This window comes from Rosa rugosa, chromosome 6 (assembly GCF_958449725.1).
Source record: "Rosa rugosa chromosome 6, drRosRugo1.1, whole genome shotgun sequence".
NCBI lineage: Eukaryota > Viridiplantae > Streptophyta > Magnoliopsida > Rosales > Rosaceae > Rosa > Rosa rugosa.
This window is the reverse complement of record NC_084825.1, coordinates 50,322,078-50,337,919: the sequence shown is the minus strand read 5'-3', so window position 1 is coordinate 50,337,919 and position 15,842 is coordinate 50,322,078. Positions and strand designations below refer to the sequence as shown.

The window sequence follows — 15,842 nt, the reverse complement described above, 5'->3', positions numbered from 1 at the left end:
TTTACAGAAAATTTGTTTATTCATCAAAAGCAATAAAACCATCCATTGAGATTCATTCATGTCAAAAAATTCCAGAGCATGACTCATATCAGCATTCCCCATGCGACCACAATTGGACTTCTCACTCTGTGCATTCCATCCTTCCACACCAACCCTCCAAACTCAGGTTCTGTCTGCCTAGTCTTTGTGGTAAAGGTCACTTTGTAAGACAGCTTCTGATTAGCTTTGGTGAACTTCAGAATTCGCGGCTCAACTTTCACATAAGCACCCTTGAATGGTGAAACTATGGCATGGTAACTCGAAACCGCAGGGCCAACATTAGTGACAGTTCTATGAACTGTCAAGACAGAGACATTAGTGTTCTCCACAAACACAACTGAAATTGCCGGATAGTTGAGGTCCCCTGCATTGGCCAGAGTGTGACGGCAAGTGCTATTGCTAAACACCTTGAGCTGCGTTGGGGTTAGCTTTTGTGTGCAGAGGAACTCAAGATAATCCTGGGGCTGAATGTCATAAACCAAGCCCGGGTCAAGAGCCTTCCTCGGGTTTATGTGTCCAGCTCCATGATCAAAAGGGGTTGAAATTTTAGCTTTTGAGGCATCTTCAAGAGGCTTATGTGTGTTGTCATGAACATAAGCTGTAGTCATCAAAGCGGATTTGATCGCAGCTGGACTCCATTCGGGGTGCCTAGATTTGAGCAGAGCAGCAATCCCACTCACATGAGGACATGACATTGAAGTCCCGGACAAGATATTGAACTTCACTCTCCTATGATCCGTTGCCAAGCTCGACGGACCCAATGCCCCAGTCCAAGCAGCAAGAATGTTCACTCCCGGCGCCACCAAATCCGGCTTCATAATCTCAAAACTCAAAAGATTAGGCCCTCTTGATGAAAATGCAGCCACAATAGGAGACGGTCTAACCCCAACTCTAGTACCAACAAATGCTAAAGTTGCCTTTGCTTTCGGACTTGTTAAGGCGTAATGCTTGATCGATTTTGCTTCATTCTCTCCCACAGCAACCGCCGGAATCAGATGACAATCAGCAACAAGCTCCTCCCCATTGGAAGCCGTATTCGCCAAGATCATCCCAACTCCTCCGGCATTCTTCACCACGTCTCCCTTCTGCACTCTAGGACTAATCCCACGATCACAAATCACAATCTTCCCCTTAACTTTCCTCGGATCTAAAGTACCTTCTAAACACAACGAGCTCGGATTGGGACTACTCGAATTCCCACCCGCTAACACAACAGGGTACAGCTTCTTTGTGTCAAGCTTTATTCTCCCTCTATAAAGCGAAACTCCCGTTACACTCCTCCCATTCCCCAACTTCACAGTGGCCGGAAAATCCCTATCCATAGTGCTAGCACCGACGGTGGTGATCCAAGGTGACACATTCGTCAGACTCACCGGGTCTGGCCCACCGTTCCCCGCGGAGCAGGAGACAAAAACACCCATCTCCATCGCCCCAAACGCCGCAATAGACAAACTATCCCGGTAATACGAGGAAACTCCACCGCCAAGAGAAATAGACAAAACATCGACACCGTCCTCGACGGCCTTATCAACCGCCGCCATTATATCAGAGCTGAAACAACCTCCGACCCAGCACACCTTGTACGCCGCGATCCTCGCCGCCGGCGCCATTCCCCTGGCCGTACCGTACGCGTATCCGAGAAGATTGGCGCCACGTACCGGAGATCCGGCGACGGTTGCGGCGGTATGGGTCCCGTGTCCGTCTTGGTCCCTCGGGGACTTGTACTCCGTCTGCTCGTTGATTTTTCCGGTGGCGGCCTCGTACCCCCGGTGGAAGATTCTGGCGCCGACGATTTTCCTGTTGCAGTTGCTTTTTGTGAAGCCGCGGCCGGTCTCGCACGCGCCTCTCCAGCGCCGCGGCACCGGAGACATTCCGGTGTCGTTGAAGCTCTGGCTCTCCGGCCAGACCCCCGTGTCGAGTACTCCGACGATGACGTCATGGTCGGAGACTCGCTGGGACCAGACGTTGTCGGTGGTGCTGTCGTGTGGTTCGAGCCCGAGAAACAGAGGACTTCTGGTGGTGTGGAGCTGGTACTTTTGTTCTGGGAATATAGCCAAGACTCCATCTTGTTGCTCTAGTAGATCGGTTTCTTGTTTGCTCAGCTGAGCTGCGACGCCATGAAAGGCGGTTTGGTAAGTGTAAATGATTCTGTCTTGGTTTTGAGCGCCTCCTTTTTCTGGTTTGTTGAGTACTGAGTTTACTTTGGAGGAGTACCAGTCGAGGTGGGTGGTGAAAGATTCAGGCTTGGCGGACTTGTCCATTTGGATGATGTAAGTTTGGGTTTTTGCAGAGAGGGCAATGCTGAAGAAGACACAGCTTGTTAGAATCAGAACCAGCCATTTGATCACTGGTTTTTGAGCCATTTTCATGATTCAAATGAGGAAGAAGAGTGATCTTTCTTCCTTGAAGAATGAAGTAGGGAAAGAAGAGTCGGTGGGAAGTGGAGTGTGAGGAGTGTAGAGGATCAAGGAAATAAAGATGGTTGAAATATTTAGAGGGAATGGAGGGGACCTTTGGTACTGTGTCAATCCTGTGCTGGTAATAAAGATGGTTGGTTGTTTCATCAATGCAATACTGTTGAGCAGATTTTGGATTCTCATATTGTTGTCATTACTGTAGAATTGAATTCTCATATTCACAAACCAAAAGTAGATTTTATGATCAATGGGGTAAATTTAATCACATTTTGAACCCAGAAACATTGGTTAATTTCTTATAGTTCTAGGTATTGGTATCTATGGTGGTTCAAGGAGATCAATGTGTTGCCATTGTCACATTGACAATGCCATCTACCCAATGATCAAAAGGAGAAGTAAGGTGGCGGGTAGAGCTGGAATAATATGAGCTTAGCTACACTGGGTAAAGGGTACTGAGAGACCATGATGCATACAATTCCTACATTAATATGGGTGGGGGTTGTTTTTGTACCGGGGTATGATCAAACTGTCCCACCTTCAGAAGATGCTCATAGACACATCTGAGCACCGCAGGGATGGAACCAAAAACACGTCTTTAGGTTTCTCCGCCATCGGTGCTTGAATGCAAAATGAAATACATTAAGGTGTCGATAGATTTAGTACATTAATTTTATCTATGGATACTTTTTAGATGCATCAGTTTAATTTCAAGTTAATCTGCGATTGTAGGTAATGTTCTATAATTATAAAGAATTGATTTATTATTTCTGTATCGATATGTTAAATGTACTAAAGACTTTTCCAGAAAGATGTCGGGTATGATTGAATTTTTTTTGTCTCCAAACAAAATTGATGAGGCTGGTGTGTAGGTGATCCATACTTCTTAAAGATTCCTAGGAAAAGTGAATTAAAGGGTGAAAAGTAAAGTGCTCAGGTATGAGTAAAGCTAAGCTTCAAAAGTCGTTCTGGGGAACATGAAATCATTACTGAGTAGGTAAACAGTGTTTTAAGAGCGTAGGTTGCCCTTCAACTAATTAGAAAGACCAGTATTAATGTAACATTAATGATTAATCAGACTAATTGTTACAGAATCATAAATCACTTGTGCATTATTTGGATGAATTATGACTTTCCAGTTCTGGTAAATAAATTTGGGTGAGTCAATTATTGTTGGTGGTGTGGGGGATGGGGAAGGCAAGTGTGACAGCTCAATGGCACTAGATCAGATCAAAGGGTAAAGGTCCATTAAATCCTTTCTGATAAGAGAGAGAGCAGTAAATACACACATGGGGGTCAGCTTTCTCTTCTTAAAGGCCATGGTACATCCATGTTGGAAACCCCAGCAATAAGGCAAGCTCAGCCATTAGGGTATTTTGGACGGTGATCGGGCAGCAGTGGTTACTCTGGCGGTGACGGTGGTTCGCTGCAGCAGTTCTTTAACCACAATTATATACTTTTCACCGAGGCATTTGTATGAACACTTTACATGATATACGGATGTAAAACTCTCTCGTAACTTACTTTAAGGACAGATAACTTATGATCATCCTCTGTTAAACATGATACGATCAGTACGTTACCAACGCGTAAATGAGGCAGTGACTGTTGTCTTGGAGAAGACAAAGCTCCATATGCTATCAGCGGCACAAAGTGATGTGTATATGAAGGCTAGAGTGATTATGATGATCATGAACTTGGATTCCAGCATATAGACACATAGAGAAGATGATGAAACGTCAAGTCATTCGGTTTCTGTAACCTCCATCAATCACAGCATTTGGTTTCTCTAAAGCTATAATTCATTGGAGAACAAATTAAGCTCTGTCGGTTTGAGAAAAACAAACCTGATTCTCTTTGTCTATTTTGAAAAGTTTCTTAATCAGTACGTTGGTTGTTCTCATTGCCTCAAAGGGTCACCATGTGACTAGCTACTACATATTCCTCTACATATTCCTATTCTACTTAGGGATAGTAATACAAACTCTATATATTAAACACATACCTAGTATAACTAATTAGCTGATACATATTCCTATTCTACTTAATACGAACTCTATATTTGGGGCTAATATGAGAAATCATTTTTATTTTGAAATAATGACAATATTTTGGCCAATCGAGTGGTTTTAGTCCAACCCAACCGTTGATGGCTTGATACTTTGGTTCTTAATTTCGTATATACAAACTAGCTATAACATCTAAAATGATACACATATTAACTCATTACGTACCTTTGCGAATTTGCAAATTGCGCATACATTTATCAATAATAATATGTCGTGGCGCCTTAATCATATATGAAAAATTGTTAGTTCCTTGAACCATAACCAAGTCACACCAGTATATACAAAAGGGTTAACCAACCCACACTGGCAGATTGATTTGGACGCCTAAATCAAACCGAACCGAACCGGACCAAATTGCTATATTATGATTTGGCCCCCAAAACTGAACCAAACAGTGTCCGCACCTAATTAGCTCCTTCACCGTGGGCTTCAAATGGATACTGATGGATGCAATCGGCCCACGGGCCTTTCTTGGACTCACCCTCAATGGGCCTTATACACTTCCAAACCAAACTAGTGCACTTCGGCCCAGTCCCCATCCCAAGCTGCCAAACCTTGTCACCTTTCTTCACCCTCTCTTTTCCCTCCAAGTACGCCAATTCATACCACAACGAAGAAGACGACTGGTTCCCAAACCTGTGCAACGTCATCACAGCAGCCTCCATTTCCCTATCTCCAAGCTTCAAACCTTTCCCGATTTCCCTTATCACCGGTCTCCCCGACGCCGGCAGACAAAAATGCCCTATCACTCTCTTGAAATTCGGAACGTAAATCTCCTCAGACTTGTTTAAGAATCTCTTCCTGATTATCGAAACACCGTGCCAGAATTTCTCAGATAATGGAAGGATTGACGACCCCAAAACGGTGACGTTTGCTCGGAGCGTCTCGCCGGCGACTTGTAGCAGATCACGTTTGATGGTGACGCCGAGTTTTCCGTCGGAGTCTTCCTCTCGAATGGTGGAGAGGTAAGCTCTGTCGTCGTAGGCTTTCTGGGTTCTGAGTGTTTTGAACAGTTCGTACTTTGGAGATTTGGATGTTTGATTTTTGTTTGTGAGCAAAATGGCTGCGCTGCCCATTCTGAAGAGGCAGTTGAGGATCAACTTGGGTTTTTCGTGGCCGGCGTACCAACCTGTCGATAAAATCTCTGTGCTGAGAACAACGGCGTATGAGTTCCTGTGAATTTGGAGGAGATTTTGGGCCAGATCAATGCCCAAAGCGCCTGCGCTGCATCCCATTCCGGAGAGGTTGAAGCTCTTGATGTCAGTTCTCATGGAGTAGTGGTTAATGACAAGAGAGGCTAGAGAAGGAGAGGGATTGAAACCGCTACAATTTACTATTAGGATGTCAATGTCTTGAGGGGAGAGTTTGGTTTTGGCCAAAAGGTCATCCATGATGGGGAAAAGGACCATGTGAACTTCTTTGATGTATTCATGGTGGTCGGTTTTGGGAGGAATGTGGTGTAAGGCTGGAGGGAGATAGGTCTCTTGGCTTTGGCCCGAAGAAGTGAGGATGTTGGCCATGAAAGATATGCTTTCACTGTCGAAACCTTCAATCATGGAGGAGTTCTTGAGGAATTTGGAGAAGGGGACTTTGCAGGAGCTTGGTGGTTTTAGACATGAGAAGTCTACCAAGTAGACTTTATGAGTCTTTTTGGAGAGGTAAGGCTTGAGGATGAAGACGATGGTAAAGCAAGAGAGGTTAATGAAGTGAAAAATGGGTGGTCTTTTTTGGAGCAGAAACAAGGCTTCAAGGGATGTTACAAGTATGAGCACCAAAAGTCCTAGACTTTGGGAGAGAGTTGAAAGAATCTGCTTTGATAAAAAAGTGGAAGGGGTGGTGGAGTTGAGGCATTGCTCAGAAACTAGAGGTGCCATTGGAGATGAGAAAGAGAAGAGAAAAGATTTTGTTGGTAGTGGAAAGGAAGTTGAGACAGAGGTAAATAAAGGTGCAGAAGGGTATAAATGGGGAGTGTAATTGCCCATTGCAGTTGGCAGGTGAGACTCATTGCATAGCAATAATAACCAGAAAAACATATTTCAATGGCCATACTTCATATACATAGAGCTAGTCAAAGTGCTCTTTCACCATGTGTCAGAAAAATTTAAAGTTACAAGAATTTGTGCTAGAGTAGCCATTAATATGTTGGATTTGTTTGGATTTTGGAGCTTTGAGACTGCCAATATAATTAAAGAAGTGTCTAGCTTTTGCTAGAGATCAAGATGTACATTGGTGTGTGTTTTGGAGTGCTAACATCTGTTTGATTTTCTGGAGCTTTGTTACTTGCAGATTAGCTGCTGCTTTGACAACTATGATGTTCCTCAGGAACAGTTGTTTGAATTTCAAGTCCATCTGCATAGCAGCAGAGTGTTCATGGGGCTACCGGTTTTGTTTTTTTATATCTAGTTCATGATGCTAGTGAAATTTGAATGCGTACTTGCGTAGGCTTCAAAGCGATAGTTATTCGAGATAATCAACACGCCACGACATGGAGGTACCACTCATTACAGGCCAAAAGTGGAAGAAGTCAACCGTCAATGGAGCTGAATTCAGGCAGCAAAAACGTGATACATCAGATGATAGATCGATGGTCTATCATGATAAGGTGGTGCATGCTCCTGGTTCGTCATGTCTATGCATTTATGTGGTTTCTGTAGGATCATATCTTGAGGACCGGGATAATGGTAAGTTATTATCACCTCTTGGCAAATTGGAAGTCCTGTGGGTAAGTACCAACTCCCCCAACTACAAACAAACTAGTAAAGAAAATGTCAAAAGCATGGGAATGGTCCTCTGGTTGGGGTGAAAAGATTTATTTCTCTTATTGGCGAGTGATATCGATAATATAGCCCTATAGGTTTAAAATATTTGATCATATCTTTGGTGTTTGCGGTTGCATCTCATTGATTTTCACGTCTAGTAGTGCTATATTCCTTAACTGTAAAAAAGATGAAAAATTTGTTTACTTCAAAACAAAGTTGAATATACTTGACTCAGCAATGTCATTAGACATTTCAAAACTACAAAACCAACAGGAACTATCACCCTGAATCACAGATTCCTAACTTATAGCCAAGAAGACAACAAAATAAATAGTTGTTTGCTGTAATTCAGTTTTAGTTTAGCTTGAGATAATGCTAAACTAGTCTACCGATGAATGGAACTAATCTACTTCTATATTGAACTAGTATGTATTGAACTAATCTAGATCTCATACATTGATGTACCTCAGAGGAACCCAAGGAGGGCTAATAGGTTAGGCATTGTTCTCTGGAATACAGTCTCCTACTCTCCTACTGTTGAGCTGATCCACTAAAGAAGCATAGCTCCTGGTTGATAAGCTGGCCTGCTACTCTGCTAGAGGTCCATAACCCCATAACCCCATTCCACAGGTAACCATACAATTAATTTTTCTTGTTTTTTCTCTATTTATTTTTCCTGCACGTAATTTCATAATGAATAGTCACAGTGTTTCACTGCCTCAACCTGAAATTGAGAAATGAGAAATGAGAAATGAGAAATGGTGTAATGTATTAGGATTATTAGCACATCAAGTTGTAATATGAGCATTCATCAATGACAATAGAGTCCTATTCCTAAATAGGAACCAAAGCATCACCCTCCTTTATTTTATACATGGCTTGAAATACATAGATGGGTTAGATGAACTGGTAAATACTAAAAACCTGATTCAAGTGTCGGTTCATCACGATTTAGAACTCCACCCTTTATGGCCTACATGATATTTTATTTGACATGTAATTTGCTGCCTTCATAATATATGTTCCTCTAAACCACCCTTATTTCTTTAATGGCCTTGGCTAGCAATCAGACGAAGGCAAAACCAATCCGTGAATTATTGGTTCATAGCTCATGTTCAATGAGAGTTTAAGAATATAGTGAACCACACAAAAGTCCATTTGAAAAGTCTGCTTTTAGTATCAATGGTATCGTCTTTGCCTGTTGTTTTTAGCCTGCTCAGTTTAGAGAATATTTCTTACATGGCCCTATTGTTTGTCCCTCACCTAGGAATACTTCTCTTGGATGATCATCCAGAGAGAATCTTATTATTGTCTTTGCCTCTGGTTTAGATTTGTTCCAGTAGAGAGAATCTTGATCTCATTGTATTAATTTTGAAGTGTGATTGATTTAAAACTAGTTTTACTTGAAGGATACTTCATTCAATCCAATTATATTAGGTTTGATGATTGTTTCACAGTTCAATCCAAACCAAATAATGTTAAATTGATAGGTTTCTTTGGGTTTTTAGGACTTCTTTAAACTATAAAAGACTCCAAAAGGGAGGGAAACTATATTAATGTTTAAATGTGCTATTCTGAGTTTTGATTAAAATACTAAACACGTCTGCAAATTCAGTATTCCAAAGTCCTATATATTATTACTCTAGAAAATTTAGATAGATAGCAAAGAAGAAAACCATAAGCATAGGAATTATGGGTAAACAATGGTGCTCATTGTTCATAATCACATTCTTTGAACTATGCACATTTACATTCTCTAGGCTTGAGCAAGTAACAACACCACCCTTGCCAGTTCTACCACTTCCTACGTATCAACAACTGAAATGGCAACAAAGGGAGATAATAATGTTCCTCCATTTTGGAGTGAACACATTCACTGACCTTGAGCGTGGCACCGGGCATGAAAACCCAGCCATATTCAACCCAGTTGCGCTTGATGCGAGCCAATGGGTGAGTGTAGCAGAAGATGCAGGCATATCACTAATGATACTTACTGCAAAGCACCATGATGGGTTTTGCTTGTGGCCTTCTAAGTACACTGACCATTCTGTGGAAAGAAGTCCTTGGAAAAATGGCCATGGCGATGTTGTTCAGGAGTTGGTTAATGCGGCTAAGCCCCGTGGGATTGACGTTGGGCTGTATCTCTCACCCTGGGACAGACATGATCGCAGATATGGGCTGGAGAAGCCATATAACGAATACTACTTGGCTCAGTTACAAGAGCTACTCAGTAGGTAATTGGAGCTACTTGACATGATTTACATCACATTACTAGTCAACTGTTTATATCTAATTTGTTCTTTGTTGACAGATATGGGAGTTTAAGAGAAATTTGGTTTGATGGATATAAAGGTGAACATGCGCCGAACATGTCCTATTATTTTACAGATTGGTTCTCTATGGTGAAGGAGTTGCAGAGTTCCATTAACATATTTTCTGATGCTGGTCCTGATGTTAGATGGGTTGGAAATGAGGCTGGGTTTGCGGGGAAAACATGCTGGTCCACCATCAATCGGACCTCGTTATCAATTGGGAATGCAAGCATTGAGGAGTAAGTAACTAAGTATTGTTAGCTTGATATACAATGTTTCTTGAGTTTTGGGGTCGAATAATTGTCCAAAGTGTATGTATGTTTATCTTCAAACAAGGATAGAAGTAAAACTCATACTTTCAAGTTTCGGTGGATGTTGATATATGTAGAATATTGACAGACATCTATGTTCCATGGTCCATGCATCCAATTATTGATATCTTCTAAATGAATGCAGTTATCTCAACAAAGGTGATCCAAAAGGGACAGATTGGTTGCCAGCAGAGTGCGATGTCTCAATCAGAAAAGGATGGTTTTGGCATAGTTCAGAGTCACCTAAGAAGCTAAGCCAGCTACTCGAAATTTACTATAACTCAGTAGGACGAAATGCTGTGTTACTACTCAACGTGCCTCCTAATTCGACAGGGCTCATATCCGAAGTAGATGTCCAAAGACTCCGAGAATTTAGAATTGCAATCGACACCATATTTTCGACCAATGTAGCAGAGAAATGCTCCATCAAGGTCAGTAGCCAAAGAGGGGGTACAGGAGGAGGTTTTGGACCTGAGAATGTGCTAGACAGTGACCATTTGTGGACATATTGGGCTCCAAGGGATGGTGACAAAGAGGACCACTGGATTGAATTCAGAGCAGATGAAGGGATGAGGTTCAATGTGATCAGGATTCAAGAGGCGATTGGGCTAGGTCAGAGGATCAAACGGCACGAAATTTGTGTCGATGGTAAAATAGTAGTTAATGGAACCACAGTGGGTCACAAGAGACTTCACAGACTTGAAGAGGGAGTAGTCCATGGCCAAACAGTAAGAATTAGAATTAAAGAATCAAGAGGTGGGCTTCCTTTAATTTCATCCATTGGCCTCCATTTTGATCCCTATTGGCACCCAGATAAAGGTGTGTGATATTTTGATTCCCACGAATAAAATGAGCACTACTTCTCTTTGTTTCTGAACAAACGCACTTTCTGCAAAAGAATGTCAGCCACTATGAAAAGTGAACAATATATGATTGGGTTTGTGTTAGATTATACCTGGCATGTGAAACTTGAGCTCCAATTCTCACTTTGTGATATATAATTATATTTGTAACATCTGGATATAACTTTCCATTGCCCTTTTCCCCTATTTTGGTAACTATAGCTGGCAAGCCTGGCATCACAAGCAAAATCTTGGTGGGGTGTAACAAAAAATAAAAAAAGGAAGAGAAAATAAAGAAAAACAGAAAGGGTATCAAATAGACTTGGAACAAGTAGTGTGTCAAAATCAAAGATAAGACTATCATCTGTTCTTTCTCCAGTCTTTCAGTTCAAGTTTGTTTCTTTTTTCCTTTTCAGCTCTTCTAAACTATCATAGGTCCAGGTCTAAACATTAAGTCTCGAGTGAGGCATGAGCGGTGATTGGGAAGCCTTAAGTTTCAAAGGTAGGCTCCAAGTTTAGATTTAAACACACTCTTCTAAAACACTTTTGTCCAGTTTCCAAACACTTGTTTAGATAAGTAGACTATTCAAGTCCCCTTCAGTCAGTTCTAGTTTTAGTTCTAGATCCAGTCTTAATAGGATTCCGGACATAGTTAATAAAAAACAATTTGAATGTCAGTCAAATGGCAATATTGATTTTAATGATGGGAATATACCTCAAGATTCTATTAATGAAATTTACAAAAAACAAAAAAAGAAAAAAAAAAGTGGTCTATTACTTCTTTTAAAAGTGAACACCGTGTCAAAATTGGCGAGCAAGTTTATGCTCATAGTTGTCAATTATTTAGTCCAGAGTCCATCAAAAACAGAAAAAAGATGACCACAATTTCCTTCACATTGGGTTACTACAAAATTGGTGTAAAGCATTTATCAAGGGGAGACTTTAATACCTTTGTCCTTCTTTGTTTACAAGATCGCATTTAGTGATAGCACACTTTCAGAATAATTGAATCAAATTTTTCAATGGTCCAATACTTTTAGTCTTAGTGACCCATACATATTAAAAACTTTAATATGTTAATAAAAACTTTAAATTTTAAAATTTTGGATTATTATGTCCCAGAAGGAACTCAACTTTTAGCCTTAATTTATAGAGTTCATTATAAGTCACGGATCAGAGATGAATTTCTGAGTCATATCTAAAAGTTCAAAAGATCAAATTTTATTAATTCAAAGTAGTCAAGAAAATGCTAACATCTAAGTTCCACATATGATCGGATGGTCAGATATTGTTTTACCTTCTGAATGGTTTCTAACAAATGAAACCCAACCAACCAATATCCAGCACAATCTTCCAAATCTTGATTGCATCCAAGTATCCAACAAGATCGTATACCATATATTCACATGCACCAGCAAATTTGTAGACCATCATGGACCTCATGGTCGTTATTGTAATAGGTATAGAAAAACTATATTAAGCAAACCCAGACTACCCAGTAAAGGACGGAATCCAGGATCGAATTACCAATAAATAATTAATGGATTGTGGAAATAAAAAAATCAACAAATTTTATTGAATCGAACTTGGCCAGGTCAGTTAGTAAAATCGGATCGAACCAACATTAGCAAATGATTATGAGAATATGAGATAGTTCTTAAAATAAACCAACAAAACCAAATTTTAACCGTTAGTTACTGTCTGTAATTGATGAAATTGAAACTATAAACAAACATGATACAATATGTAACGCTTTGACATTTTTTTTTAGAAAACAATTTTTTTTTTTTGGAATTAAACAAAGAAAAATTAAATAACAAGAGGGGGGGCCAAACCGAAACCCAAAACTAGCAAAATTGAAACTGAGGAAGACCCATACTGTCACTATTACAATAGGACAAAATAAAATGAGGGGGCACATCTCACAAAACCAGTTGAGTTAATGGCGTACCGTGATTAATATGAGAAGATTGAAAGGTCATATTTGAGATGTAACTAAACAATTAAACCAACGAACACGAAGTTGCCAAAATCTAACCAAATGTGCTTCCAATCACGAATCCAAGCAAGCTCAATAATTGTCATAACTGCCAAAACCCCCGCCGCTATAAAACTAGGAATGTCAATGTAACACTTGATATATCAGTATACTTCAAAGGTCGAAAAGTGTGTCTCAACTCTTAACAACTTATCCATATATAAAATCATGAAGGGCCATTATGAATCATGATATTTAATTTACACTAATTAGTCTTCACCATATGGATCGTAAACCGTCCTTTTAGGAAAAGTTGAGCTCCGACAATTGAGCCACCGAATGGTCACAGACCAGATGTAAAAGCAAAGCAACCCGTGAATGATTGCATCATACAAATGAAGACCAACAAGACTTGCATGAATAAACAGAGAGAACCAAACAAAACATTCAGTGCCCAAAAGCTTATTGATTGGTGTCATATCAGTTTTTGCCTTCTCCATTTGGAGAACATAGCTTTTACATTATGCTTTGGTCCCCATTCACATTTCAAAATGTTCATCATCTCCCTCTGTTTTGGCTCTGCTCTACCCAAAGAATAATCCATCTTCATCTTCTTTTATCTTTGGTCTCTACCTAAGAATCCCTAAAGTAATTTCATGATGTCTCACTGATTTTAATCACAATCAGCTTCCCTGTTCCACCAAATCTAATAGGATTAATGGGCTTAAATACGGTACCAAATTTCATGGGGTGGGTAGAGTTAGCAAAAGATTAGGTTCAAATGGTCCCTAGCCTGTCTAAGCATATATGACTGTAATTCCATAGTCCTATACTCCTATATATAATTATATGTGCCATGATAAATAGCATTATAGCAAAGAAAACAAAAAGGCATCATGGCTAAACAGTGGCGCTCTTTGTGCATATTCACATTCCTCCAACTTTGCACATTCACCATCTCAAGGCTTGAGCAAGTCCCAACACCACCATTACCCATCCTACCACTTCCCACATATTCCCAGCTCAAATGGCAACAGAGGGAGCTCATAATGTTCCTCCATTTCGGAGTGAACACCTTCACCGACTCCGAATGGGGAACCGGCCGTGAAAGCCCAGCCATTTTCAACCCGGCCGGGCTTGACGCCAACCAGTGGTTCAAAACAGCTTCGGATGCAGGCATATCACTAGTGATACTCACTGCAAAGCACCATGATGGGTTTTGCTTGTGGCCTTCAAAGTACACTGACCACTCCGTGGAGAGTAGTCCTTGGAAAAGTGGCCATGGTGATGTTGTTCAAGAGCTGGTCACTGCCGCCAAGACACGTGACGGCATTGACGTCGGGCTTTATCTGTCGCCGTGGGATAGGCATGACCGGAGATACGGTCAGGAGGTAGCATACAATCAGTACTACTTGGCCCAATTACAAGAACTTCTCAGCAGGTAGATCATAACATTTGCAAAGAAATTATCCTTGTTGATCAGGATGTACTTTGTAATAAAATGAGCAACATTGTTGCTTACGATCACCAGGGTTTGAAGTTTGTTTTCTTGTTTTATTTATTTGAAGTAGAGATTTTTATTGAATTTTGTTTTCTTGTTAGGTACGGGAGTGTAAGAGAAATTTGGTTCGATGGAAGTAAGGGTCCGAATGCACCAAACATGTCCTATTACTTTTCAGATTGGTTCTCCATGGTGAGGGAGTTACAGAGCTCCATTAACATATTCTCAGATGCTGGTCCGGATGTTAGATGGGTCGGCGATGAGCAAGGCTTTGCCGGAAGCACAAGCTGGTCCACCATTAATCGGAGTTCATTATCAATAGGGAATGCAAGCATTGAAGGGTAAGTAACACATACTCAAACCACTCATTCATTCACTCTGTTAGGTTTCTTGTTCTATTGGTTTATCACATTATAAGTGTTTCCTTTTTTGTTTTGTTTAATAACTATTATACGAGGCACTTTGTAAAGCAAAGCGTTTTTTAGTTGCCTACTAGTAATTGATAGCTGGAGGTCAGTTGGTTTGATGTGTATTGTGTAAAGAGGATGGTCACTGATTGATGCTAATTAAAGCAGAAAAGGACATTTCTAAATCACCACCTAATTCGATTTACTCCAAATGAATGCAGTTATCTCAACACTGGTGATCCACAAGGAACAGACTGGTTGCCGCCAGAATGTGACGTTTCAATAAGAAATGGATGGTTTTGGCACAAATCAGAGTCGCCTAAGAAGCTAAGCAAGCTACTTGAAATTTACTACAACTCTGTAGGAAGAAATTGTGTGCTGTTACTCAATGTGCCTCCTAATTCGACCGGACTTATATCCGAAGCAGATGTGCAAAGACTCAGAGAATTGAGAGGTGCAATTGACACAATATTTTCTAGCAATTTAGCTGATAAATGCTTCATCAAAGTGAGTAGCCAAAGAGGAGGCAAAGGAGGAGGTTTTGGACCTGAAAATGTGCTAGACAGTGACCATTTGTGGACATATTGGGCTCCAAAGGATGGTGACAAAGAGGAGCATTGGATTGAATTTAGAGGCAGAGATAAAGGATTGAGGTTCAATGTGATTAGGATTCAAGAGGCAATCGGGCTTGGCCAAAGAATCAAAAGTCATGAAATTTATGTGGATGGTAAGAGGGTTGCAAAAGGAACCACAGTGGGGTACAAAAGGCTTCACAGACTTGAAGGGGGGGTAGTCTATGGCCAAATTGTAAGAATTAGAATTAAAGACTCAAAAGGGATGCCTTTGATTTCTTCCATTGGTCTGCATTTTGATCCCTATTGGCACCCAAGTGGGTAGCTACTTTGATATGTAAAGTTAGGAATAAACAAAAACAAAAACAGCACCATGTTAACTCTTTATCTCTAAACTTATATTTATTCGCTTTTTGGTGCCTATTCTCTGCTGCTCTCTGTTTGAAATGCCTTGCATTCTGTTCTCAGGCCATAGTCAATAAAAAGAGCATTTTCATGGGGATCTCTCTCTTTGCCCATCTTCTGCTGTTCTGATGTTTGAAATATCTTGTTTCAAGTAACTACCTATGAGACAAAGTTTAGCACTATATATTTGTCACCCGAAAGGTGACTACCAAGTACCAAATTTCTCATATGGT

At 40.6% G+C, this 15,842-nt stretch overlaps 4 protein-coding genes across 4 annotated transcripts; 2 read left to right on the top strand and 2 right to left on the bottom strand.

Moving 5' to 3' along the window:
* Window positions 1-2,585, bottom strand: LOC133715695 (subtilisin-like protease SBT1.3). Its single transcript, XM_062142302.1, has one exon. It carries the CDS (start codon window positions 2,406-2,408, stop codon window positions 84-86), a length of 2,325 nt encoding a protein of 774 aa, XP_061998286.1. The 5' UTR covers window positions 2,409-2,585; the 3' UTR covers window positions 1-83.
* A 2,266-nt stretch (window positions 2,586-4,851) lies between these two features.
* On the bottom strand, window positions 4,852-6,508 carry LOC133718725 (3-ketoacyl-CoA synthase 5-like). The gene has a single exon (XM_062145592.1). It carries the CDS (start codon window positions 6,502-6,504, stop codon window positions 4,927-4,929), a length of 1,578 nt encoding a protein of 525 aa, XP_062001576.1. The 5' UTR covers window positions 6,505-6,508; the 3' UTR covers window positions 4,852-4,926.
* Window positions 6,509-8,910: 2,402 nt separating this feature from the next.
* Window positions 8,911-10,913, top strand: LOC133718159 (alpha-L-fucosidase 1-like). The gene is made up of 3 exons (XM_062144974.1): window positions 8,911-9,515; window positions 9,593-9,832; window positions 10,050-10,913. The coding sequence occupies exons 1-3, from the start codon at window positions 8,974-8,976 to the stop codon at window positions 10,729-10,731; spliced, it is 1,464 nt and encodes a 487-aa protein (XP_062000958.1). The 5' UTR covers window positions 8,911-8,973; the 3' UTR covers window positions 10,732-10,913.
* A 2,376-nt stretch (window positions 10,914-13,289) lies between these two features.
* Window positions 13,290-15,722, top strand: LOC133714794 (alpha-L-fucosidase 1-like). Its single transcript, XM_062141051.1, has 3 exons — window positions 13,290-14,165; window positions 14,327-14,566; window positions 14,854-15,722. The coding sequence occupies exons 1-3, from the start codon at window positions 13,621-13,623 to the stop codon at window positions 15,527-15,529; spliced, it is 1,461 nt and encodes a 486-aa protein (XP_061997035.1). The 5' UTR covers window positions 13,290-13,620; the 3' UTR covers window positions 15,530-15,722.
* Window positions 15,723-15,842: the final 120 nt, after the last annotated feature.